Source organism: Monodon monoceros, unplaced genomic scaffold (assembly GCF_005190385.1).
Source record: "Monodon monoceros isolate NGI ecotype Baffin Bay Population unplaced genomic scaffold, NGI_Narwhal_1 Super_Scaffold_4, whole genome shotgun sequence".
NCBI classification, from domain to species: Eukaryota; Metazoa; Chordata; class Mammalia; order Artiodactyla; family Monodontidae; genus Monodon; species Monodon monoceros.
Window position 1 is genome coordinate 3670660 of NW_021703781.1, and position 24810 is coordinate 3695469.

Below are 24810 nucleotides of genomic sequence, written 5' to 3' on the forward strand. Positions count from 1 at the left end.
CCTTTTCTCCACACCCTCTCCAGCATTTGTTTGTAGATTTTCTGATGATGCCCATTCTAACTGGTGTGAGGTGATACCTCACTGTAGTTTCCTTTTTCTTTTTTTTTATTTTCTTTTTTTGCGGTATGCGGGTCTCTCACTGTTGTGGCCTCTCCCGTTGCGGAGCACAGGCTCTGGACGCGCAGGCTCAGTGGCCATGGCTCACGGTCCAGCCGCTCCGTGGCATGTGGGATCTTCCTGGACCGGGGCATGAACCCATGTCCCCTGCATCAGCAGGTGGACTCTCAACCACTGCGCCACCAGGGAAGCCACTCATTGTAGTTTTGATTTGCATTTCTCTAATAATTAGTGATGTTGAGCAGCTTTTCATGTGCTTCTTGGCCATCTGTATGTCTTCTTTGGAGAAATGTCTATTTAGGCCTCCTGCCCATTTTTGGATTGGGTTCTTTGTTTTTTTAATATCGAGCTGTATGAGCTGTTTATATATTTTGGAGATTAATCCTTTGTCCGTTGATTCATTTGCAAATATTTTCTACCATTCTGAGGGTTGTCTTTTCGTCTTGCTTATGGTTCCCTTTGTTGTGCAAAAGCTTTTAAGTTTCATTAGGTCCCATTTGTTTATTTTTGTTTTTATTTCCATTACTCTAGGAGTGAAACAAAAAAGATCTTGCTGTGATTTATGTCAAAGAGTGTTCTTCCTATGTTTTCCTCTAAGAGTTTTATAGTGTCCTGTCTTACATTTAGGTCTCTAATCTATTTTTAGTTTATTTTTGTGTACGGTGTTAGGGAGTATTCCACTTTCATTCTTTTACATGTAGCTGTCCAGTTTTCCCAGCACCACTTATTGAAGAGGCTGTCTTTTCTCCATTGTATATCCTTGCCTCCTTTGTCATAGACTAATTGACCATAGGTGCGTGGGTTTACCTCTGGGCTTTCTATCTTGTTCCATTGATCTATGTTTCTGTTTTTGTGCCAGTACCATATTGTCTTGATTACTGTAGCTTTGTAGTATATAGTCGGAAGTCAGGGAGTCTGATTCCTCCAGCTCCGTTTTTTCCCCTCAAGACTGCTTTGACTATTCGAGGTCTTTGTGTCTTCATACAAATTTTAAGATTTTTTGTTCTAGTTCCGTAAAAAATGCCATTGGTAATTTGATAGGGATTGCATTGAATCTGTAGATTGCTTTGGGTAGTAGAGTCATTTTCACAATATTGAATCTTCCAATCCAAGAACATGGTATATCTCTCCATCTGTTGGTATCATCTTTAATCTCTTTCATCAGTGTCTTACAGTTTTCTGCATACAGGTCTTTTGTCTCCCTAGGTAGGTTTATTCCTAGGTATTTTATTCTTTTTGTTGCAATGGTAAATGGGAGTGTTTCCTTAATTTCTCCTTCAGATTTTTCATCATTACTGTATAGGAATGCAAGTGATTTCTGTGCATTTATTTTGTATCCTGCAACTTTATCAAATTCATTGATTAGCTCCCGTAGTTTTCTGGTGGCATCTTTAGGATTCTCCATGTATAGTATCATGTCATCTGCAAACAGTGACAGTTTTACTTCTTCTTTCCAATTGTTATTCCTTTTATTTCTGTTTCTTCTCTGATTGCCGTGGCTAGGACTTCCAAAACTGTGTTGAATAATAGTGGTGAGAGTGGACAATCTTGTCTTTTTCCTGATCTTAGAGGAAATGCTTTCAGGTTTTCACCATTGAGAATGATGTTTGCTGTGGGTTTGTTGTATATGGCCTTTATTATGTTGAGGTAGGTTCCCTCCATGCCAACTATCTGGAGAGTTTTTATCATAAATGGGTGTTGAATTTTGTCAAAAGCTTTTTCTGCATCTATTGAGATGATCATATGGTTTTTCTCCTTCAATTTGTTAATACGGTGTATCACATTGATTGATTTGTGTATATTGAAGAATCCTTGCATCTCTGGGATAAATACCATTTGATCATGGTGTATGATTCTTTTAATGTGTTTTGGGATTCTGTTTGCTACTATTTTGTTGAGGATTTTTGCATCTATATGCAGCAGTGATATTGGTCTGTAATTTTCTTTTTTTGTAGTATCTTTGTCTGGTTTTGGTATCAGGGTGATGGTGGCCTCAGAGAATGAGTTTGGGAGTGTTCCTTCCTCTGCAGTTTTTTGGAAGAGTTTGAGAAGGATAGGTGTTAGCTCTTCTCTAAATGTTTGATAGAATTCACCTGTGAAGCCATCTGGTCCTGGCCTTTTGTTTGTTGGACGATTTTTAATCACAGTTTCAGTTTCATTACTTGTGATTGGTCTTTTCATATTTTCTATTTCTTCCTGGTCCAGTCTTGGAAGGTTATACCTTTCTAAGAATTTGTCCGTGTCTTCCAGGTTGTCCATTTTATTGGCGTAGTACTGCTTGTAGTAGTCTCTCAGGATGCTTTGTATTTCTGCGGTGTCTGTTGTAACTTCTCCTTTTTCATTTCTAATTTTATTGATTTGAGTCCTCTCCCTCTTTTTCTTGATGAGTCTGCCTAATGGTTTATCAATTTTGTTTATCTTCTCAAAGAACCAGCTTTTAGTTATTTTGATCTTTGCTATTGCTTTCTTTGTTTCTATTTCATTTATTTCTGCTCTGATCTTTATGACTTCTTTCCTTCTGCTAACTTTGGGTTTTGTTTGTTATTCTTTCTCTAGTTCCTGTAGGTGTAAGGTTAGATTATTTATTTGAGATTTTTCTTGTCTCTTGAGGTAGGCTTGTATAGCTATAAAATTCCCTCTTAAAACTGCTTTTGCTGCATCCCATAGGGTTTGGATCATCGTGTTTTCACTGTCATTTTTCTCTAGGTATTTTTTGATTTCCTCTTTGATTTCTTCAGTGATCTCTTGGTTATTTAGTAACGTAATGTTTAGCCTCCATGTGTTTGTGTTTTTATGTTTTTTCCCCTGTAATTCATTTCTAATCTCATAGCGCTGTGGTCAGAAAAGATGCTTGATATGATTTCGATTTTCTTAAATTTACTGAGGCTTGATATGTGACCCAGGATGTGATCTATCCTGGAGAGTGTTCCGTGTGCACTTGAGAAGAAAGTGTAATCTGCTGTTTTTGGATGGAATGTCCTATAAATATCAATTAAATCTATCTGCTCTATTGTGTCATTTTAAGTTTCTGTTTCCTTATTTATTTTCATTTTGGATGATCTGTCCATTGGTGTAAGTGAGGTGTTAAAGCTCCCCACTATTATTGTGTTACTGTCGATTTCCTCTTTTATAGCTGTTAGCAGTTGCCTTATGTACTGAGGTGCTCCTATGTTGGGTGCATATATATTTATAATTGTTATATCTTCTTCTTGGACTGATCCCTTGATGATTATGTAGTGTCCTTCCTTGTCTCTTGTAACATTCTTTATTTTAAAGTCTGTTTTATCTGGTATGATTATTGCTACTCCAGCTTTCTTTTGATTTCCATTTGCATGGAATACCTTTTTCCATCCCCTCACTTTCAGTTCGTATGTGTCCCTAGGTCTGAAGTGGGTCTCTTGTAGACAGCACATATATGGGTCTTGTTTCTGTATCCATTCAGCAAGGCTGTGTCTTTTGGTTGGAGCATTTAATCCATTCACGTTTAAGGTGATTATCAAAATGTGTGTTCCTATGACCATTTTCTTAATTGTTTTGGGTTTGTTTTCGTAGGTCCTTTTCTTCTCTTGTGTTTCCCACTTAGAGAAGTTCCTTAAGCATTTGTTGTAGAGTTGGTTTGGTGGTGCTGAATTCTCTTTTGCTTGTCTGTAAAGCTTTTGATTTCTCCATCGAATCTGAACGAGATCCTTGCGGAGTAGATTAATCTTGGTTGTAGGTTCTTCCCTTTCATCACTTTAAGTATATCATGCCACTCCCTTCTGGCTTGTAGAGTTTCTGCTGAGAAATCAGCTGTTAACCTTATGGGAGTTCCTTTGTATGTTATCTGTCGTTTTTCCCTTGCTGCTTTCAATAATTTTTCTTTGTCTTTAATTTTTGCCAATTTGATTACTATGTGTCTCGAAGTGTTTCTCCTTGGGTTTATCCTGTATGGGACTTGCTGCACTTTCTGGACTTGGGTGGCTATTTCCTTTCCTATGTTAGGGAAGTTTTTGACTATAATCTCTTCAAATATTTTCTTGGATCCTTTCTCTCTCTCTTCTCCTTCTGGGACCCTTATAATACAAATGCTGTTGCGTTTAATGTTGTCCCAGAGGTCTCTTAGGCTGTCTTCATTTCTTTTCATTCTTTTTTCTTTAATCTGTTCTACAGCAGTGACTTCCACCATTCTGTCTTCCAGGTCACTTATCCGTTCTTCTGCCTCAGTTATTCTGCTATTGATTCCTTCTAGTGTAGTTTTCATTTCATTTATTGTATTGTTCATCTCTGTTTGTTTGTTCTTTAATTCTTCTAGGTCTTTGTTAAACATTTCTTGCATCTTCTCGATCTTTGCCTCCATTGTTTTTCCAAGGTCCTGGATCATCTTCACTATCATTATTCTGAATTCTTGTTCTGGAAGGTTGCCTATCTGCAGTTCATTTAGTTGTTTCTCTGGGGTTTTATCTTGTTCCTTCATCTGGTACATAGCCCTCTGCCTTTCATGTTGTCTGTCTTTCTGTGAACGTGGTTTTTGTTCTGCAGTCTGCAGGATTGTAGTTCTTCTTGCTTCTGCTGTCTGCCTTCTGGTGGATGAGGCTATCTAAGAGGCTTGTCTTGACTACTATTCTTGTGTGTCTTTTGCTCAGCATTGTTCGTAAGATTCCTCCACATTTTTGTGTGCAGTTGTCATTTGTTCATTCTCACTGCCATATAGTCATCTACTACATGAATATACAGAGAATTTTTCCAGTCTACTGTTCATGGGCATTTGGTTAGTTTCCAGTATCTACTGTGAAGAATGCTGCTATGAACATTCTTTATATGTCCTTTGGTAAACACGGGACATTTCTGTGGAGTATATATCTAGGTGTGGAATCACCAGGTTATTAATTGTGCATATAGGAAGGTCCAGGAGGTGCCATCAAACAATTTTCCAACGTTCTTGTGCCAATTTACACGCCCACAAACAGCGCGAAACTTTCCTTCCATTTGCTCCACATCCTTGCCAAAACATTTTCCCCCTCCTTCATTTTGGCTGCGCTGGTGGGTGTACAGTGGTATCATGTTATGGTTTTATTTTGCATTTTCCTAATGACTAATGCAGCTGAGTGCCTTTTCATGTGTTTACTGGCCATTTGGATATACACTCTTGTAAAGTGGTTCTTCATGTCTATTGCCTGGTTCTTTCTCCTATTGAATTATATGTCTTTCCTTCCTGATTTTAAGAGTTCTTTATACATGCTAGGTATGAGTCTTTAGTCACATATATGCATTGGGAAAATCCTTTCCCATTTTGTGGGATGCTTTTTAACTCTCCTAATAGTATCTTTTGTAAAAAAGAAATAATTTTAATATGCTCCAAGTTCTCATTTATCTTTCCTTTTAGAGACTTTTGTGTTCTGTTTAAAAGACAAAGATCATGACCACCTTCTACCTTCCTCTAAACTTTAATTGTTTTACATTTCACATTTAGATCTGCAAGCTACCTAGAATTGATTATGGTGTAGAATATACTTACAAGATAGGAGTTGAGACTGATGGCTTTTCCATATGGATATCTAATGGATCATCACCATCTATTGAAAATAACTTCTATTTCCCCCTGCACTGCAGTCAAGTATGCTGTTTAATATGCCTTTATATATATGCTGGGGGCCTTCCTGGAATGCCCTTCCATATTTCCTACTTGAGAAACTCCTCATCTTTTTCCAGAATTTGTCATCCTGCCATCTGGAGCTTTCCTTGGCCACCTCCCCACCCCCTCGCTGCTCCCAATACAATCACCACCAATGGTTGCCAGGGGCAGGGCATTCGAACTCCATCTCAGCGGGAGGAGGGTTTAACATTGGCACCGTTTAGAACTGTCAGCATATGATGATAATAAAAAGGAGTCCAACTTTTAATTGGATTTATTATTGTTTTTAAATTATTTATAAACCATGCACCCCACTTTCTGCCTGCATTCTGTATATATCACCTTTAGTTTTGAGGCAAAATGTGTTATTCCTTTGAGCCATTACTGTACACTGTGAATTCTACAATTATAATACCTGTCACACCAGAGCAAGTATTCATTTAAATACTAATCTTCCCGCTAGATTGTGAGTTTGTCAAGAGTAGGTGCTGTGACTTAATCAGTTTAGTATTTCAAGTACCTAACAGAATGCCTGGCTTAGAGTTAGGGTTCAATAAATGTTCATTTATCATCTTATCATTTTTAGTGGTTGGGGGGAACTCTGAATAATTAAAATAAACAGAGGGACTTTAAGAAAAGCAGCCTCTTGGAATTACTTTTTTGATTACAAAACAAAAAGCTTTCTAACTAGAACATATTAAACAACATTTCCTATTTTAATCTCTCATAAAGTACAGTCAGTTAGAGCTCGGTGTCCTTCTATACAAAATTATTTTTTCTGAGTTCTCAATTTATAAGATATCAACAGTGTCAGACTGAGGCCATCAAATCAAATGCAATTCAGCCTGCTTATAAAAATACTTTCATAGAGGTCTATCAACATTCGTCACCAATTCAGAGAAATGCGACAACCTTAGCTAGATTCCTGCAAAAATATGTAAATGAAGAGAAATATAAGCTAACCTCATCCTGCAGGACTGTTAGGAAAACATCTGAATTAAAAGAAACATTTCAGGGGCTCATCACCGAAGGATGACCTGGGTGCCATCTGGGTGGGGGGGGGGGCAATCCAGACCTTCAAATGCTTTTGTCACATTTAATTTCAGCAGACGATACTTCCCGGTAAGTGGGGATAACGCTGATGGAGTGCAGGCAGTCGCTCCCACTGCAGTGCACAAGGATGTACTGCAGACAGCGATAACAAATATGGGTTTGCCATAGAATTTCAGTTTATCCATTCCAGAAACACACAAAGCAAGGAACATCAAATAACACAGAAATCACTAATAAGCTCTGAATTCATCATCCATGTCTTTCCAAATACTGGAGAGCAAAAGTACTTATTCAGTGAGATGTTAACCCTCTGTGTGCATGTGTGACATTGTGTCATAGACACAACTGTAAGGCATGTCAATAAGATGTTTAGTCTTGGATTGTAAGCAGTAGTCTGCTGCCAGCCTTTGGAACAGCGAGTTTGTAGGACTTGTGTTCAGTATGGCTGAAATAACACATATGGACAGGTAAGGCCCTAGATCTTTAATAACCGGTTCTCTAGTTAGAAGCAAACAACATGATAGCTACAAAGGAGCTCTCTGTCGGAGTGTGGAAGGACAAAAAGGACTTCAGGAGAACTGGAAATCAATTCTTTCATAAGTCGCAAAAACCTTTACTACTTAATAGCAACCCTAGAGTCATACACACACACACACAAAAAAGACTGGTTGCACTGCATAATTCAGCTCTAGCTTACTACCTGAGGTGCTGCCAGGGAAATGAAAGTGACAACAGCTGACATCTCAATGTGACACAGAAGCTCCACACGCCTCCCACTGATTAATTCTGAATCTCTAGATGCAGGGACTGTGAATACATTTTACACTGTCTGCAAACACCAGCAAGCACCAGTATACATACTGTATGTTAAAGGAAAAACATTTTAGGTAAAGATTCACCCCAAGGCACAGTTTCCCTGGCTGGTGTTCAGTACAACATCTAGTCAAAGTGGGAATGGAAAAGGATGTGGAAAGGGAGTTAAAAATCAATATTTAGGAAGGACACAGTAGAGAGAAAATCCCGGAGGTCACCAACTCCACACTCCCGACTTCAAGTTCTGCTACTCTTGCACATTGAAAGAAAATCCATTTCATGTTCATACTTATATATCTCTAGAATCCTTCTAAGTTCAGTCATTTATTCCAAAGAAATGCTACAATCTCTAGACTGTAGAAAACGTGTAATGGTAAATGTACTGGATGTTTATATTTGAATAATAATGTAGCAGGAAGCTAAAACGGAAGTGCAATCCAGAATCCTGAATTCTAAAAGACTAAACTTAATCTTTCCCTGTGGGGGTGGCCGTGGAAAGCTAATAAAACGAAAAGCTTACAAAGGCAGTAACATGATAAATATGTTTCTTAAGTCTCCAAATTGTCACAGTATTCATACAAAGTCAATTTAAAAAGAAAATCTTTGCAACGATAGTTTATAACTGCCTTTCTGTAATGTCCCGTATATGCAAATAGACCATAAAAAGACATTTCTTTAGCATTATTATTTCTCTTGTCCCTGGAATATTAGGCCCTTGAGAAAAAGAATGCAAACCAACCCTGCTGTTTACGAGTTTACATATGATTTATCACTACTGAATGCTTTAAATTTTCTCAAAGGCTTTTCAGGTTGTGTTTTATTTAGATGCTTACGTTGCTAAGACAAGACCCTCTCAATAATTAAAAGTTAATCAAAAATCCTCGGGATGCTTCTATCTTTAGGAAGATAATTTGCTCCAATTCAAATCTTGAATTACGACTGACTTAAGCTTCGAAGACATGAGGCTTCCTGCTTCGCAGGGGCCAGACTGTTTATAAGCATTTCAATAGGGGCTCATCTCGATTCAGCTGGCCCAGTCACCCTGAGGCAGCTAAGGCAAAGAGACCCTGCAAAATGGAATTACCACGTCCAAGGTGATTGTGCCCTCTTATTATAGGCAACGGCTTTTCCTATGAGCATTTCTCACTCTCATCTTTCTTCCTGGGCAAAATCTCAGGTTGCAAAGTCCTTAGCACAAACATGTACACATGTCATGGTTTATTTTCTTAAAAAACAGACTTCACTTCCCAAACCAGTAGCGTGAATTGAGTCATCATTCTTAAATTTAAAGCAAATCACACCACCCCACCACTCAAAGCCGATAATTCTGCTTAAGATAAACCCAAGGTCCTCACGACCTTCCCATTCCCAAAAAAGCCAATTCAGGGTGAGCCTGTGGCTTCTTCTCTCCCACTCTGAAGGCAAACCCCCTCTTTATCTTTCAGGCCTCAATTAGTTGTCACTTCCTCATAGAAGCCTTTCTTTTTCCCTCAAATCTAAATAAGGATCACTTTATAACTCTCTCCTAGTCCCCTATACTTTTCCTTCATTGGACGTCAAACACTTTACGAATATATTAATCTGTGTGATGAATTTTCATCTCTCTACCAAAGCCAGGGGTCCAGGGCTGTCTTTCCCCATTATATTCGGTATTTAGCACTATACTCTGTCCATAGAAGCCACTCAGTAGATTCAGGTGACATCACTGACCATTGGCTGATCATTAACATAATTAACTAAAGCAGACACCTAATACAACAAAGTTTGAGAAGCTGGGGCTTCCATGGTGGGGTACTGCCTGCCTTGTAGGAGTTCGGGATCTCCTCTAGGCAAAGTGCTCTCACTTTCTCAGTTGGTTTGCCCCTGGGGTGAGGTCATGCTGGCCTTGCTCCCCAGTGCTTCCCCAGCATACTGCTTGGTCCCTGGCATGTGATACGTTCCATAAATACTTCTGAATGACTTAATAACTATTATCAGGTTCAACATTATGGTAAACCTCTCAGAGAAAGACAAGGTGGGAACATTCAGGAATCAGAATATTAAAGTTCATATTTTTCAAGGAATAAAATTTTTTAGTTGTTTCTTTAGTGGTTTTTGACTTTGGGATCATGCTTGAAAAATTCTTTTTCTCTTCCCCTAACCGAGATCACATAACTTGACCTATATTTTCTTGCAGTGCTATTCTGGTTCTTTCTTTCTTCTTTTTCCTTTAAAACAATTTACATCTTTAATCCATCTGGATTTTCATGTGATACAAAGTCTAAGTCAATTTTTTAAAATGTTTAGCTCATTTCCCCAAAACTATCCCACTGATTTTTTTTAACATCTTTATTGGAGTATAATTTCTTTACAATGTTGTGCTAGTTTCTGCTTTATAACAAAGTGAATCAGCTATACATATACATATATCCCCATATCTCCTCCCTCTTGCATCTCCCTCCCTCCCACCCTCCCTATCCCACCCCTCTAGGTGGTCACAAAGCACTGAGCTAATCTCCCTGTGCTATGCGGCTGCTTCCCACTAGCTATCTATTTTACACTTGGTAGTGTATATATGTCCATGCCACTCTCTTACTTCGTCCTAGCTTGCCCTTCCTCTTCCCTGTGCCCTCAAGTCCATTCTCTATGTCTGTGTCTTTATTCCTGTCCTGCCCCTAGGTTCTTCAGAACAATTTTTTTTTTTAAGATTCCATATATATGTGTTAGCATACGGTATTTGTTTTTCTCTTTCTGACATACTTCACTCTGTATGACAGACTCTACGTCCATCCACCTCACTACAAATAACTCAATTTCATTTCTTTTTATGGCTGAGTAATATTCCATTGTATATATGTGTCACATCTTCTTTATCCATTCATCTGTTGATGGACACTTAGGTTGCTTCCATGTCCTGGCTATTGTAAATAGAGCTGCAGTGAACGTTGTGGTACATGACTCTTTTTGAATTATGGTTTTCTCAGGATACATGCCCAGTAGTGGGATTGCTGGGTCATATGGCAGTTCTATTTTTAGGTTTTTAAGGAACCTCCATTTTGTTTTCCATAGTGGCTGTATCAATTTACATTCCCACCAACAGTGCAAGAGGGTTCCCTTTTCTCCACACCCTCTCCAGCATTTATTGTTTGTAGATTTTTTGATGATGGCCATTCTGACTGGTGTGAGGTGATACCTCATCTCACTGATTGTTTTCATTAATTCAGTGGAGAGTAAAAATGTGTTCTTCACATCTCCTCAAAGGGATGGAGAAATTCTTAGGCGACTCAGGCGATAATGTACTCTCTCTTCTTGGTAGAATGGTCCTCTACTAATATCAAACCATAGTTTTTAAAACTAAAAATACTAGTGAAATCATTTATCAATTTTTCACATGAAGATGGTTAGGTCAAAATGTTCACAAGAAAAGGGTTAAGAGAAACTTTCAGATGTTTTCACCATGGGCACATGAAGGAAGACACTTCTTGTGAGAACAACCATCTTGCCAAGAGCAAGGATTCTCCTCTTACTCATTTTTGTATCAACACCCAGCACGGAGCCTAGTACAGAGCAGGGGCTTGATGAATGGCAAATTTACAAAATCAGAATTCCTCCCCCAAGTAAAGTGTGATTTTTATGTTATTTACATGACAAGATTACTTTAAAACACCATTTCCATTTCTCCACTGGCATCTATGTATATTATCCTATCATAAAGTACCATGAGGGTTAAGCTATTTCAGATAAGATCCCAACAGATGCAGGTCAGGGAGACTGAGTCAGGCCTCATCACAGGGGCCTCACCTACTGTACCTGGGAACCGGCATTGTTCCTCCAAACGGCCTCCTTCGTTCAGCCCTTCCCATAAGTGCTGGGCCCACGGAGCCCAAAGCTGCTGCGGTGCCGTCCTGCATACGTCACGTCTTGCGTATGAAGACTTCCTGATTTTCAGTGTTAGTTTTTTTCTCCTTCTGCAATTATTTTATTTCTGCATTGTTTTAGATTTATCAGCAGTCTAGGAGAACCCCAGTGGGCAGCTGGTAAAAACCCCGTGGCTTGCTGGAGAGAGAGCTGCAGTGTGAGGTTGGCCCCTGACCTCTGAGCCCTGTCCCCAAACCCTTTCCCCCTTTATACTGCCCGAGGTTGGCCTGTGCTTCTCCAGGCCTCCCCCGGCCCCGCTCCCCTTCAGGCAGAGGACGCTGGATTCTACTTCTCTGTTTTCCCGCTGCCGTGTAAGCCTGGTTTCACTGCCGGTCCCCTGCAGCCCCCTCCAGGTTTGTGGAGACTGTGACACAGAAAGATAAGTTCCCCAGTGGAGTAGGAGGGCAGAGGCTGGCAGGCAGGGAAAGAAAAGGAGAGGACGAGAAGGCGCATGAAAATAATAACAGTGCGAATAAATAAGGCAGCCTGCCAACTGGCAGGCTATTTTCTGACACATCAGCTCTAAGCCACTTCTTCGGCATTTGGAACACTCTCTCCTAAAGAAGCATCGTAGCAAATGAGACTGTTACTCAGCTAGCACTGGTTCAGTTCATGCTTCAAACGGTTTGAGTCACATTGAAATAAAGAGGCGTTGGAGGGTTTTCTAGGTCTCTAACTATGTCCTGATGCTAGCATCTTTTTATGTGGGGAGACAAAAGGAGTAAGGAATACATCCTTCTTCCCAGAACTATGGCATCTCCTCATCACACACACAAATGAGACCTTCCCAAAGACCCCAGCACAGCCATTAGCTTCCAAATTCAGACAATGCCTGTTATGCTGCATTCTTTTCCCTAGTGCTATATACATTTCAAAGGATTTTTACAGGCATCATCAGGTTGGGGTTCATCTCCATGGAAATTCTGTGAACTAAGTCATTCAGGGAGTCCTATCACCTGCCAACAAAAGTTTCAAAACACGTCCATCCAGAGTATAAAGGGCCACCTACTGCCTAGCACAATGGGTGAAACAAGACACAAAGGGAGGTGCAAAGTGATTGAACTTCAGAATCCCGGGGAAGAGAAGGAACAGGATGTGCTTACGGAGTATACTCTGCCTGCCGAGGACTCTGCCAAATGCTCTACATGTATGATCTTGATTAATTTCATTCCGCAACAAATCTGTGTGGTAGGAACCCCCAGTTATAGATGAATCACAATAGTTAAGCACAACTAGCATGGGACAGAGACGCTAGCCCTGCGTCTCTTTGGAAACAAAGCTAGCCCTGCTTTGTTCCAGAGCCTGTTCTCTGGGCCATGACACTTGAATTCCCTCCTGAACTTTCCAAAAGCTTCCTTCAGGGGAACATCTGGTCCCATATAAAGGACCAGGAGCTGTGGAGACATCAGACTTTTCACCAGCAGCAGTGAGAGCTAGAAAACAATGGGACGTTAGTTTAGCATTCTGAAAGAACTGTTGACACCCTGACAAGCTACACACTGCAAACTCTCCATTAAGTGCGAAGTAGAACAAAAACACTCTGAGATACGTGAAGTCTCAAAACGTTTCCTTCCCACTCACCCTTTCCTTGCAGTGACTGGAGAATATGCTTCATTCAAGAAGAGGGAATAAACAAAGAACAATTGGAGCAGGTTCCAGAGGGAGCTGGGGAAGGGATGGAACAAAATATAGTATCTGACAAGTCTGCCTGGGTGGAAAATTGAACTGAGAGGTATTTTACATAGTTATTGGAAAGGCTAGCAGATGCAAAAATAGAAATCTGAACAAGAAAGGAAATGCAATCACAGCACACTACTGGACTAGACGTGAACAACAGTTAGACTTTCTGTACGACATTCTTTCTATAGGACATACACATAACATGAATAGGAAAAAACGGAGTATGTGTTCAACAGAAGTTATATTGGGAGGGAGGAGAAGGGGAAAATGTAATGTATGAGGGAAGGTAAGCGACATAAATCTTTATTACTCATAACAGGAAGCCAGTGGACATGAAAATTTGAAATATCAAGAAATAGAAGAATAGGCACATTATTTAGAAGAATTATGGTAAATACCAGAAGAAATACCTAAGGTAGAAAGTAATTTTTCCTGGAGAGGGGGAATCAGACGGCAAAAAGTTAACGAGGGTCTGCTGCTTTTCATTACAACTTGTTCTCTTTGGTTCTTAACACTATGTATTACTTTGATATAAATGTAAAACACATTAGAAAAAGCAATATCTGTCAGAATCATGTCTTTCCCATGCGGAAACCAGTCTATCTGCAAATCAACAGGCAAGATTTGCCAAAATGCAAAGTAAATTTCATTTAAGAATAACAAATTCAGGACTCATTTGTGAATTACTTTTATAACAGTGAATACGGTTAAATTACAGTTTAAATGAGATTTTTCAGTTGATACGTTCAGTAATTTCTATCATCTTTTATCCACTTATTCTAATATATCCAAAAATTATAGCTTAAGCTTTTTCAGCAACCGTTTTTTGCAGAGGGATGAGACTCTGTGTATGTATCTTATCATACACATAGACTGGAGTCCTTCAAACAAGCCTTTACCTCCAGGCTTTTCCTGTCTACAGGGAACTCTTTCTTCAGGAAATTTACAAGGCACTAATCATTCATTCATTCATTCAATCAATATTATTAAACAGCTACTATGCAGCAGACACTAATTCAACATTTAGTTATAAAATCTCATTTACTTCCATTTTATGTGCACAACCAACCAGTTGGAAAAGCTTGACCAATGAACATGAAGTTAACTGTAACCTCTTCACTGGGCCTTCTACTTCTTTGTATTTGCTGCATGGCTGGGCGCAGTGCTGACCCTTCATCGCTCTGTGTGTAGCAATCATGGGGCTTCTTTTCGAGCACAGCCCTAGCTTTGTTCACTAGGTCGGAAACTCTCTGGTGACAGAAACCACATCTTAGTCAACCTATCTCACTGGATCACTGGTTTGGCATCATGTAGGAACTCAATAATTATTTTCTTTCTTTTTTTATATTTTTACTTTATATTGGAGTAGAGTTGATTTACAATGCTGTGTTAGTTTCAAGTGTACAGTAAAGTGATTCGGTTATACATATACATATATCTATTCTTTTTCAGATTCTTTTCCCATGTAGCTGTTACAGAATATTGAGTAGTGTTCCCTGTGCTATACAGTAGGTCCTTGTTGATTATCTATTTATATATAGTAGTGTGTATATGTTAATCCCAAACTCCTAATTTATCCCTCCCCCCTACACCTTTCCCCTTTGGTAACCCTAAGTTTGTTTACTAAGTCTGTGAGTCTGTTTCTATCTTGTAAATAAGTTCCTTTGTGTAATTATCTTCTCAATGAATAGTACCTTCACAAGCATTTTCTGAGTGAATAAATAAGTAAACCAGTGCATGCCGATAATGAACTTATTCTATATCTCAATCTCTTTTAACCCCATTAAGACCCACTTTTATGGTAAGAGTATGGCCATCGAATCAGATCATTTCAACTTTTCTTAAATTCTCAGGAGCCAAGAATGATAATATTACAGAAATTACTTCCTGGGGGACTATGTGAAAATGGGACCCAACTCCATTATTCCCTTTCGAAATAACATAATGCCTTTGGAAAGTTCTTAGAAAAAAAAAATTTTCAAACAGACCCAACTTCTTATTCTTTTACAACAGGCGCCAATAAATGAAGTCATTTTTCTAGAATCATCATCGTAATTCAGGATAACAGATTTGCTTTATTTTCTAAAAACCCAGTGCTCCTTAAACAGTGAGTCTCAAAAGTTGCCTCCTTGACTAATATGGTGCCATTTGTAGTGGAGTCTACTCTGCTATTTTCAGCACGATTTGCTTAGATTGGTGGGGAATAGAACAATGAAAAAAGCAACTTCACGCATACCCATTAGTATCACTCAGTTACACCCACATCACCACCATGGTTCATTTGACTGCTGAGCCGTACTATGATTCCTACAATTTTATTCTTTCAGCTTAAATATTGATGAAACACCTTGCTGGGGCAAGATGGGGTACGGTTTACTTAAATTAGTCTCAAAAGTAAAGAAATGAACTGGCTCAAAAAGATATTTCCATTTACAGTCTTTCAAGTTGCAACACAGTTCCATTTTATCATAGTCTGAATTTTATATCAAAATTAATTTTGTATCTCCAAGTAATTTTACATATCAAGTAAAATTGTATTTCAGAGGCATGCAGACAGGGAAGTAAACTGAAAGAAAGTATACGCCCCAAGTTTAAAGTCTGTTCTCTCAAATGTAGGGCTGATGAGATTTAAGTTAAGTACAAAACACTGGGGGTCCAGCGTGAGCAAGCAGATGTATTGCTCAGAGTCACTGTAGAGAATATGCTGCAAAAGGAGGCTCAGGGGAGCAGCTGGGAAGTTACTCTGGTCTAGGTGGTCAGGGATGGACCTCGTGGGGGGATTGATTTTTGAACAGAGACCTGAAAGATGAGTTGCCTGGCCTGAGTCTAGGGAAACTTAAGAAAAGCATCCCAGGCATAGGGGACAGCAAAGAGAAGGTAGTGGGAGAATGTGGTGTGTTTGAGAAACCACAGGAATGTTCAGAATTTATGGTGGCGAGTCTGTTTCAAACCAGGGATTAAAGCTTTGTAGCGTTAGCACTGGACTATGGCGTGTTTAACTCTACGGGACCCAGTGCAGTGATGTGGTTCTTTGGGGTAACAATGGCAAGAGCAGTCTGAGGGCCACGTGCAAGTTGCACGCGATCTTCCCACCGCACTGAGAGCAGCGTGGGGAGGACGAGCATCCTACCGGAGGGAGTGAGGTCACCTGGGTTCTGGTCGCTCATTGGCCACCAACTTAGTGGAACCCTAGTTAACATCCCTTGATGTCTCTGGGCATCAGTTTCCTCCTAGGTAAAGTGGTGGGATAGGATTCTATGAACTCTGAGACAGAGACACAGCACACATGCCTCATCTTATACACCAATTCCAATTGGTAGCGATGTCTGCCTCTGGCCCAGGGCTCACAGTGGCATCCACAGACGTGCCGGCCCTGCTCTGCTCTTCTTTTCCAAAATATTGTGTGATCATATGAGAAAGAAGATTTGGCATATGTTCACATTAAGTATATGATCGGCTTTAATTTCCTGTGCATGTTTTCTTGCTAGGAGAAGACAGAAAGAGTGAAAGAGCTAAGAAGGCAGAAAGGTGGGGGCAGGAAGAGGAGGAAAGGAAACATAGGCTGTGGATGATACCAAAATGGGCAAGGGGTCATCAACAAGTTCATGCCGACACACACATTGTAAGTATCTGGATTTTCCTTCCAACACACATAATTTTGAAATGCAATCTGTTTTCCATTACGGGCCTAATTTGTCAAATCTATTACCCTTGGCTAGATTTCAGGTAGCTTATAAACAGCTAATGTAGGCGAGTAAGAAACACCCACCAAGCCTCTGCTGGAGCCTGTGGTACCAGGGGTGAACGTCTCCCGCCCACCCTACAGGACAGAGGCCCAGAGCTGCCCTCTCACTCGCTCCTCCAAGAGGGGAAGTCAACATACAAACACACTCTCCTTTCTTGCTCTTGAATCTTATACTGAAAGGTCATTCAGAATTTCAATATCTAAATGATTCTAATCTAGACTGGGTACTGTTAGATTCAGGGGAAAAAAAACAATCACGCTCAGACACACACACAAATCCCAACTGCCCACTCTTATCTTTCAGTGTTGAATTCCACACTCTGAATTGCCACCATAAGGAGAGCCCACGTCTGATCTGTCTTATTTTCCCTTCTCTTAATTTGACAACTTGCCTGTTCTCACCCCAAGGCACTTAAATATCTAGGCACAGATACAGATGCTATAGATACAGATATGCCGTTTCCTGAGTCAGCATCTTACCTCAAATCCCCATCAGCTGCTTACCAATGATGCCAAAACAATACTCCACTAACTTCACTGCAAGTTAGCCTTTCTAAATGTTAAGACAATGAAAGGGAAATGTGACCCCAACATTGCAGAAGTTCTACAGAAACTGGTCTTTTCTTCAGGTTGCTCTACTGACCCACAAGAATGGATCTTTCCCTTTAAGTGGGCTGAAAAATGAACTGACTAATATCAACTGCGCCTGCTCTTAGTCTATCTTCCTTCCGTTTTTATAATACTGATAATAATTTGCATTTAAGTGGCACCCAACATTGAACACAGCATTTACAAACCATATCATGGGGGCTTCCCTGGTGGCGCAGTGGTTGAGAATCTGCCCGCCAATGCAAGGGACACGGGTTCGAGCCCTGGTCTGGGAAGATCCCACATGCCGCAGAGAAACTGGGCCCATGAGCCACAACTACTGAGCCTGCGCGTCTGGAGCCTGTGCTCCGCAACAAGAGAGGCCACCATAGTGAGAGGCCTGCGCACCACGATGAAGAGGGGCCCCCGCTTGCCACAACTAGAGAAAGCCCTCGCACAGAAACGAAGACCCAACACAGCAAAAAATAAATAAATAAATTTAAAAATAAATAAATACTCCTGTTCTCTGTTTAAAAAAAAAAAATTAAAAACAGGAAAATTTAAAAAAAAGAACCATATTATGCAGCTTGACCTTTGGCAAGCACCTGGTGTCGTAAGTGGGAAAAGCAAGCCTCTGAGGGTAGAGCAATCTCAGCTGCCCTCCACCACCTTCTAAACCCTATGCTGGCAGCAGGTCCATCAGGCCATGTCTATCCTCTAAGCAAAACCCCACTTTACTGATTTGGCTGTTTCAAATTAAGGCAGCTCCTGGTAGCCACCCAGACATGTTCCTTGAAGAAGCCCTCTCTATTTCTGACAGCATCATAAGTGACTCTTTTGTTTCTTTGTTTTGTTTTGTTTTTAATTAATTCCCCTCTGCCCTTTTACTTTGGTCACACTAGTCCACTGAAGTTACTGATGACAAACCTGGCGGAGCCCAGTACATTCCTGTGAGTCAGCAAACCGTGGTGCTACTCACATCCCCTCATTCCTGGAGGCAGAGATGACACCTCGTTTAACATGAGCTAGTTATCAACTATAGCCATCAACTGTGACTGATACGCCTGAAAATGGCGATAAGTCAATCCTTCCGTCATCTGTTCAATCACAGAGGCTGGGGAGACCTAGCAAGAGAAATTCCTGAGTTTTTTTATTTAGAAGTTCAAACACTGTCGGGGTTACCAGGCTACTACTTGACGGTGGCCTGACTCAGCCCAGGGAACTGCTAAGTCAATCAAGTACAGGTCTGTGTGTGGGTCTAGTTCTACGTGAACAAAGCAAGTTCAACAAAATTCAAGGGTTCAGTGAGCAAAATTCCAAGGTCAGTCTCTGCTACATCCCTGCCCTGGTTTTGTGGAGGGTGAAAGGGCGGTCAAGTGATGCTATTCTTGGTTCCCAGTCAGCTGAAGCTGGAACAATATAAACTTCAAGTCTTGAAATGGAGCAGAACCCTACGGTCTTTCCTCCCCCAGCCCATGTCCTCTGCCTGCCTTCTGTCTGTGGAAAAACTTAGCCAACAAATAAGTTTAATCAGAGAAGTGAGAAAATGCAGAAGCAAAGGAAAACGAGACTAAGTAATAATAGCTCAGTCATTAAGCAAAGTTAAGGACCTTTAGTCCCTCCTCAAGGGCTAAAGATCATACTCTGAGCCATATCCTGTGAGCTGTCTTGTAGATACTGAAACCCTCACCAGGTGGAAGAAGTTAACTACAAGATGCCATGACATAAGCAGCCACAATTTCAAGAGCTGGCCTCAAAGAAATAGAAACAAACCGACCCTGGAACTGCAGACTAACTGCACCTGAAACAATCAAGATGACGCTGGTCAGACCACCGATGACCAACTTCAAGATGACGGCCAGAGCTGACTGTGCTATTTCTGCACGAAGCCCCCTCCCTCCATCTATAGAAGCTCCTGACCACTGGTTGCCAGTGCAGGGGAGCTGGCCTTTGGACGGGCATCCACCCCCGCATCCAAAATAAAGCAAACTTTCCTTTCCACCAGCCTGGCCTCTTTATTGGCTTTTGAGCAGCGAGCAGCCAGGCCCCACTTTCGGTTACAGTCTGAGTGACATAAATTAATTTTTCCTCAATAATAATAACCAATCATTTTTAGAAAATATACTTCTAATTCACCCCACTTCAACTTTCTTGTTCTGGGAACAATATGTACACTCCAAGGTACACACACTCTCCTTTTTTTATTGTGGTGAAACATACACAATGTAACATGTACCGTTGTCACCACGTTTAAGGGTACAGTTCCATGTACCCTTGGCATGAAGTGCATTCACACCGCTGTGCACACCCTCCCTGTAAAGGATGCCATCCGCTTACATCACATTTGTATGAGAGATATTTTACTAACCTCTCACTTCCTGTTGCTGATACTCTTTGTTTTTAAGGACGGGGTGTGAAATCCACATCCACGGGTGATGCTTGCGGAGCTGTGGGAGCAGGTAGTGGGTTACAAACCCCACAGCGCCGGCCAGGACAAACAGCACGATGCTGAGAAGCGGCTGCGACAGAAGAGGGTAAGCGTCAGTGTGCAGCCTGAAGGACGGGGAGGGGTGCCCGCAAAGAACACGGAACACTGTCCTCCCTCCCTGCCCCTCCTAAGGCATACACAGCCAAACCGGGTTCTTGCTTCAGGCCTCTGAAAATTTCTCCCGTATCGCATGAAGTTGATCTCTGTGTTGAGAACCACTGACACAGGGTGGAGAAGAGGCTGAGACATTCTGCCCATGAGAAAACGTTTTCTTGTTTTTTGTTATTTTTTCTTTATAAAGAAGGGATGGAGAATAACAGATTTAGCTAACAGACTTTTCCTCATTGAAAGGAAAGTGAGACAGCAACTGTCTGCAAGCACCTTCAGCCAGAAGTCCCATCTGGAGCACTCTAATTTTGTTTCTCCAACTGAAAATTCTGTTCCGATAATCTTTTTGGCTCTGTGACCTCCGTCTCACTCCCGACAGTGAGTCCTCCCTTCTCTGCTCGTAGTAGTGAGTTGGGAGCCTGTCTTACTACTGCTGACTGTCCTCACGGTGGATTCCACGAAATGCGCAAACAAAACAACTCCCCAGGTGGGGAAACAGAAAGGGTACGAATGCACTCCGTGATGTGGATCAAAGCTCCTCTTGGACATAACTCGTAACACATCTGGATATATCCCTTCAAGCCCTCAACTGGCCTTTTCTGTACTTCCCCTGGCTCCACCATCCCGTCAATAGTCTGGAGCTGCACAGTGGGCTTTGTTTATTACAGAGAATAAGGAGGGGGTAAGAGCGCAGAGCCACATAGATACATACTCGCAAGGACAGGAACACAGTGCTGGCACTGACGGCAAAGGACAGAATGGCAGCCACCGAGCAGGTGATGAGATCCGATTTTAAGATATCCTTCTGTAAACAGAAAACAAGGGTATAGTTTGCTCTTCTGTGTCTCCCTCAGCTATTCTGGGTGACCAGGTAAATCAGGGGACAGGATCTTGACCCTGGATAAACTACACCTGCAGCCCATCACTGACCTGATCAATTCCCAATGGCACACACTGGATGGACTGTTTGCCACCTCTTGTTTGGGGGATATCAGGGAAACTAAGGCAGAGGGTGAGGAAGAGGAAATGAGGACTGCAATGCCTCCATCCGCTAGCCAGGGAGAGAAGAAAGGTTTTCTAACCCGTGGAAGAGGCATAATTTTCTTCTCTACGAGCAGATCAGATGCAACATGCCCAGGTGTGATAAAGGAGGATAAAGCGCAAATCATCTCTACTTGCCTTTGGCATGGCTTATGTTTTAACATGCGCACAGCCTGGGTATGCCGAACAGAGGCCTCTTACACGTTTACCTATTTCTTCGGCCCAGAACAGATTTTACATTTTAATTCACCAGTCAAATTGGGTAAAGGCTATTTCCAAATAATTTAAGTATATTTATATTATGTACACATATACAGAAAATGAAATGTCGGTAACTTGCTAATAATTTTCCATCATGCAAAATCGTGGTGTGAGCAGGCAGTAGGGAAACAAAGCAAAGTTAGACCAAAGAATGTTATTAATACTGCAGATACATGAAGGAAAGCGTGTTAGCTCAAACAGGGTACAATATTGCTGACTGATAGAGCTAAAAGGAACCTTAAGGGATCATCAAATTTCTCCTCTCTTCAGAGACCAATTAGCTGCAGTACACAATTATTGAACATTTTAAGGTATCACACAGTTATTTGAAAACTCTGAAATCATTAAACATACCAATGTATCATATTGAAAAGGAATTATGCCTCTTAAATAACAGTTTTGAATGTTATCTACCAGAAAATCAGACAGAATATACAGCTCTGTTTCCCTACATCCTCCCTTTTTTTCTTTTCACACAAACCGTATTTCCGTTTACCTACATTTCCTCCCTGACCTTTTTCTTTTCTTGTCTTTCTAAAATTAAAATGTGGAGTTCCTTGCAAGTCATACTACTGGCTTCCTGACTGAATTGATATCCAAAGTGATGGAAAGAAATCAGGAAGGCAGCTTAAATGGAATAAAAACAACCTGAACCATGTGATGAAAAATCAACACGGCTTGGTTGGGATAATCAATAATACAGTGAAGAGATACATTCTCAACATCAATTACCAATTAGCTGCTAAAGTTGTTTTGAATTTCGAATCTCAAAAGTTTACAATTCACATACAAGTATTGAATAGATAAGGAATCGTAGTGATAAACCAAATTCTAGATTTATTCTTAGTAATGGTAATCTGATTTTTGAGCTGGGAAAATCATTGGTTTTTAATTCTGAATCTATAAAATTTTTGTGATCAGAAGTGTTCTTGAAAATTTACTACTGGTAAATGGCAAAAATTTGTTATCTCCTTTCATCCCAAATGCTTACAAAAGGCCAAACCTTTCTGGAGGAAAGTTCTGTAATTCACTGCATCTTTAGGCTGTGGAGATATGTTAACTTTTATTTCCTATTTTTCACTGACATGGTTTATGTCACTTAAAAATGGCTGAATGCTGGGCTTCCCTGGTGGCACAGTGGTTGAGAGTCCGCCTGCCGATGCAGGGGACACGGGTTCGTGCCCCGGTCCGCGAAGATCCCACATGCCGCGGAGCGGCTGGGCCCGTGAGCCATGGCCGCTGAGCCTGCGCATCCGGAGCCTGTGCTCCGCAACGGGAGAGGCCACAACAGTGAGAGGCCCGCGTACGGCAAAAAAAAAAAAATTGCTGAATGCTTATCCAAAAGGGAGATACATATTTTCCCAAATATTCTAATTTAAAATTGTGTCATCTTTAATTGACCGCTCATGCCTGTTTAAAGGCAAAACAGTGGGCCACCAGGGCAAGTGTTGGGGGGAGAAGGGTTGCATCTGCACGTTTCTTAAAGCAATAGGGAGGATGACCTCAGATTATTTTTAATTTTTTTTCCAAAGTTGGACGATATACAGGAAGTTCACTGATTTTTGTCAGTGTTGTCAGTATCCTTGTAAATACAAGCCTTTATACAGCCTCTATTTATTATCTTTCTGTCCATTTCTTTTCTTTGTTGTAATTTTTAAATAGCTCTATTGAGATATAATTGACATACAAAAACCCTGTGTGTGTGTGTGTGTGTGTGTGTGTGTGCATATAGAGATATGGTGTACAATTTGATGGCTTTTGACCTAGGTATATCCCCATGAAACCATCACCATAATTAAGATAATTAGCATGTTCATCACACACACCCCAAATTTCCTCTCCTGACCTTTGCTAATCTGTCTCTCTCTTCTCTCCTCACCTATCCTCAGATAAACACTGCCCTGCTCCATCACTATAATTTGTTTTCATTTCCTAGAATGTTATATAAATAGAACTGCAGACAATGTATTCTCTTCTGGTCTGGCTTCTCTCACTAGTATAATTATTCTGAGATTAATCCATGTGTTATCTGTATCAACAGTCCATTCCTTTTCGGTGCTGTATAATATTCCTCTGTATGGACGTACCCCACACTGTGTTGAAACATTCACTCATGGATAGACATCTGACTTGTTCCCAGTTTGGGGCTATTATAAATAAAACTGCTATGAATATTCACAGACCTGTTTCTGGACACATGCTTTTGTTTCTCTTGTGTAAATACCTAATAGTAGAATGTTTGGATCATATGGTAGGTTTAGGCTTAACATTTTAAGAAACTGCCACATGATTTTCCCAAGTTGTTGTAACCATTTTACATTCTCACTGGCAGTCTGGAGGGTTCCAATTGCTTCGTATCCTTGACAAGGATACACACTTGGTGTAGTCAGCATTTTTAATTTTAGCCATTCCAGTGGTTGTGTGGTACAGTGGTTCTCAACACTGCCTTCTCAACAATTGTATCAGTTGGGGACAATCTGACCTCCCAAGGGATTTTGGAAAGTCTGGAGACATTTTTGTTACATTTTGGGTAGAGGAAGAGTGTTACTGGCATCTGGTGGGTAGAGGCCCAGGATGCAGCTAAACATCCTACAATGCTCAGGATAATCACTGACAACAGAGAATTATCAGGCTCAGTGTCAATAGTGTGAGGTCAAGAAAGCTTGATATAGCAGTATCTAATTATGGTTTTAATTTGCATTTTCCAATGGCTAACAATGTCGAGCATTTTTCATGTACTTAATTTTTTAAAGGTCATTTACAATAGCATCAAAAATAGGAAATATTTAGGGATAAATATGACAAAAATATGCAAGATCTGTACATTGAAAGCTATGAAACATTGCTGAGAGAAACTAAAGAAATAAATGGAGAGATATACCATGTTCTTGGATTTGACAATTCAATATTGTTAAGGAATCAATTCTTACCAAACTGATTTACAGAGTCAATGCAATCCTAATCAAAATTCTAACAGGATTTTTCTGTACAAATTGGCAAGCTAATTCAAAAATTTATTTGGAAATGCGATGGACCTAGACTAAGTAAGACAACTTTGAAAAAGAAGAACAAAGTTGGAGGACATTCAATATCTGGTTTCAGAACTTGTATGTGCAAAACTACAGTAATCGGGTATTGATGGTATTGGCACAAAATATACATCAAGGTTAACTGAACAGAATAAAGCGTCCATAAATAAACCAACATGTAAATAACCAACTGATTTTAAACAGAGGTCGGGACTTCCCTGGTGGCACAGTGGCTAAGAATCTGCCTACCAATGCAGGGAACACAGGTTCAATCCCCAGTCTAGGAAGATCCCACATGCCGCGGAGCAATTAAGCCTGTGCACCGCAACTACTGAGCGTGCACTCTAGAGCCCAAAAGCCACAACTACTGAGCCCATGT

The 24810-nt window shown here is 40.6% G+C and overlaps 1 protein-coding gene across 1 annotated transcript in view; it reads right to left on the reverse strand.

Moving 5' to 3' along the window:
- Positions 1-24810, reverse strand: part of PCNX2 (pecanex 2) — a 278141-nt gene that overhangs the window by 130327 nt on the left and 123004 nt on the right. Inside the window, exons 19-20 of the mRNA XM_029200853.1 lie at positions 20813-20905; positions 19873-20023 (exon numbers count right to left, since the gene is read on the reverse strand). Coding sequence (XP_029056686.1) covers positions 19873-20023; positions 20813-20905 — 244 coding nt within the window. The remainder of the gene's footprint in view (positions 1-19872; positions 20024-20812; positions 20906-24810) is intronic.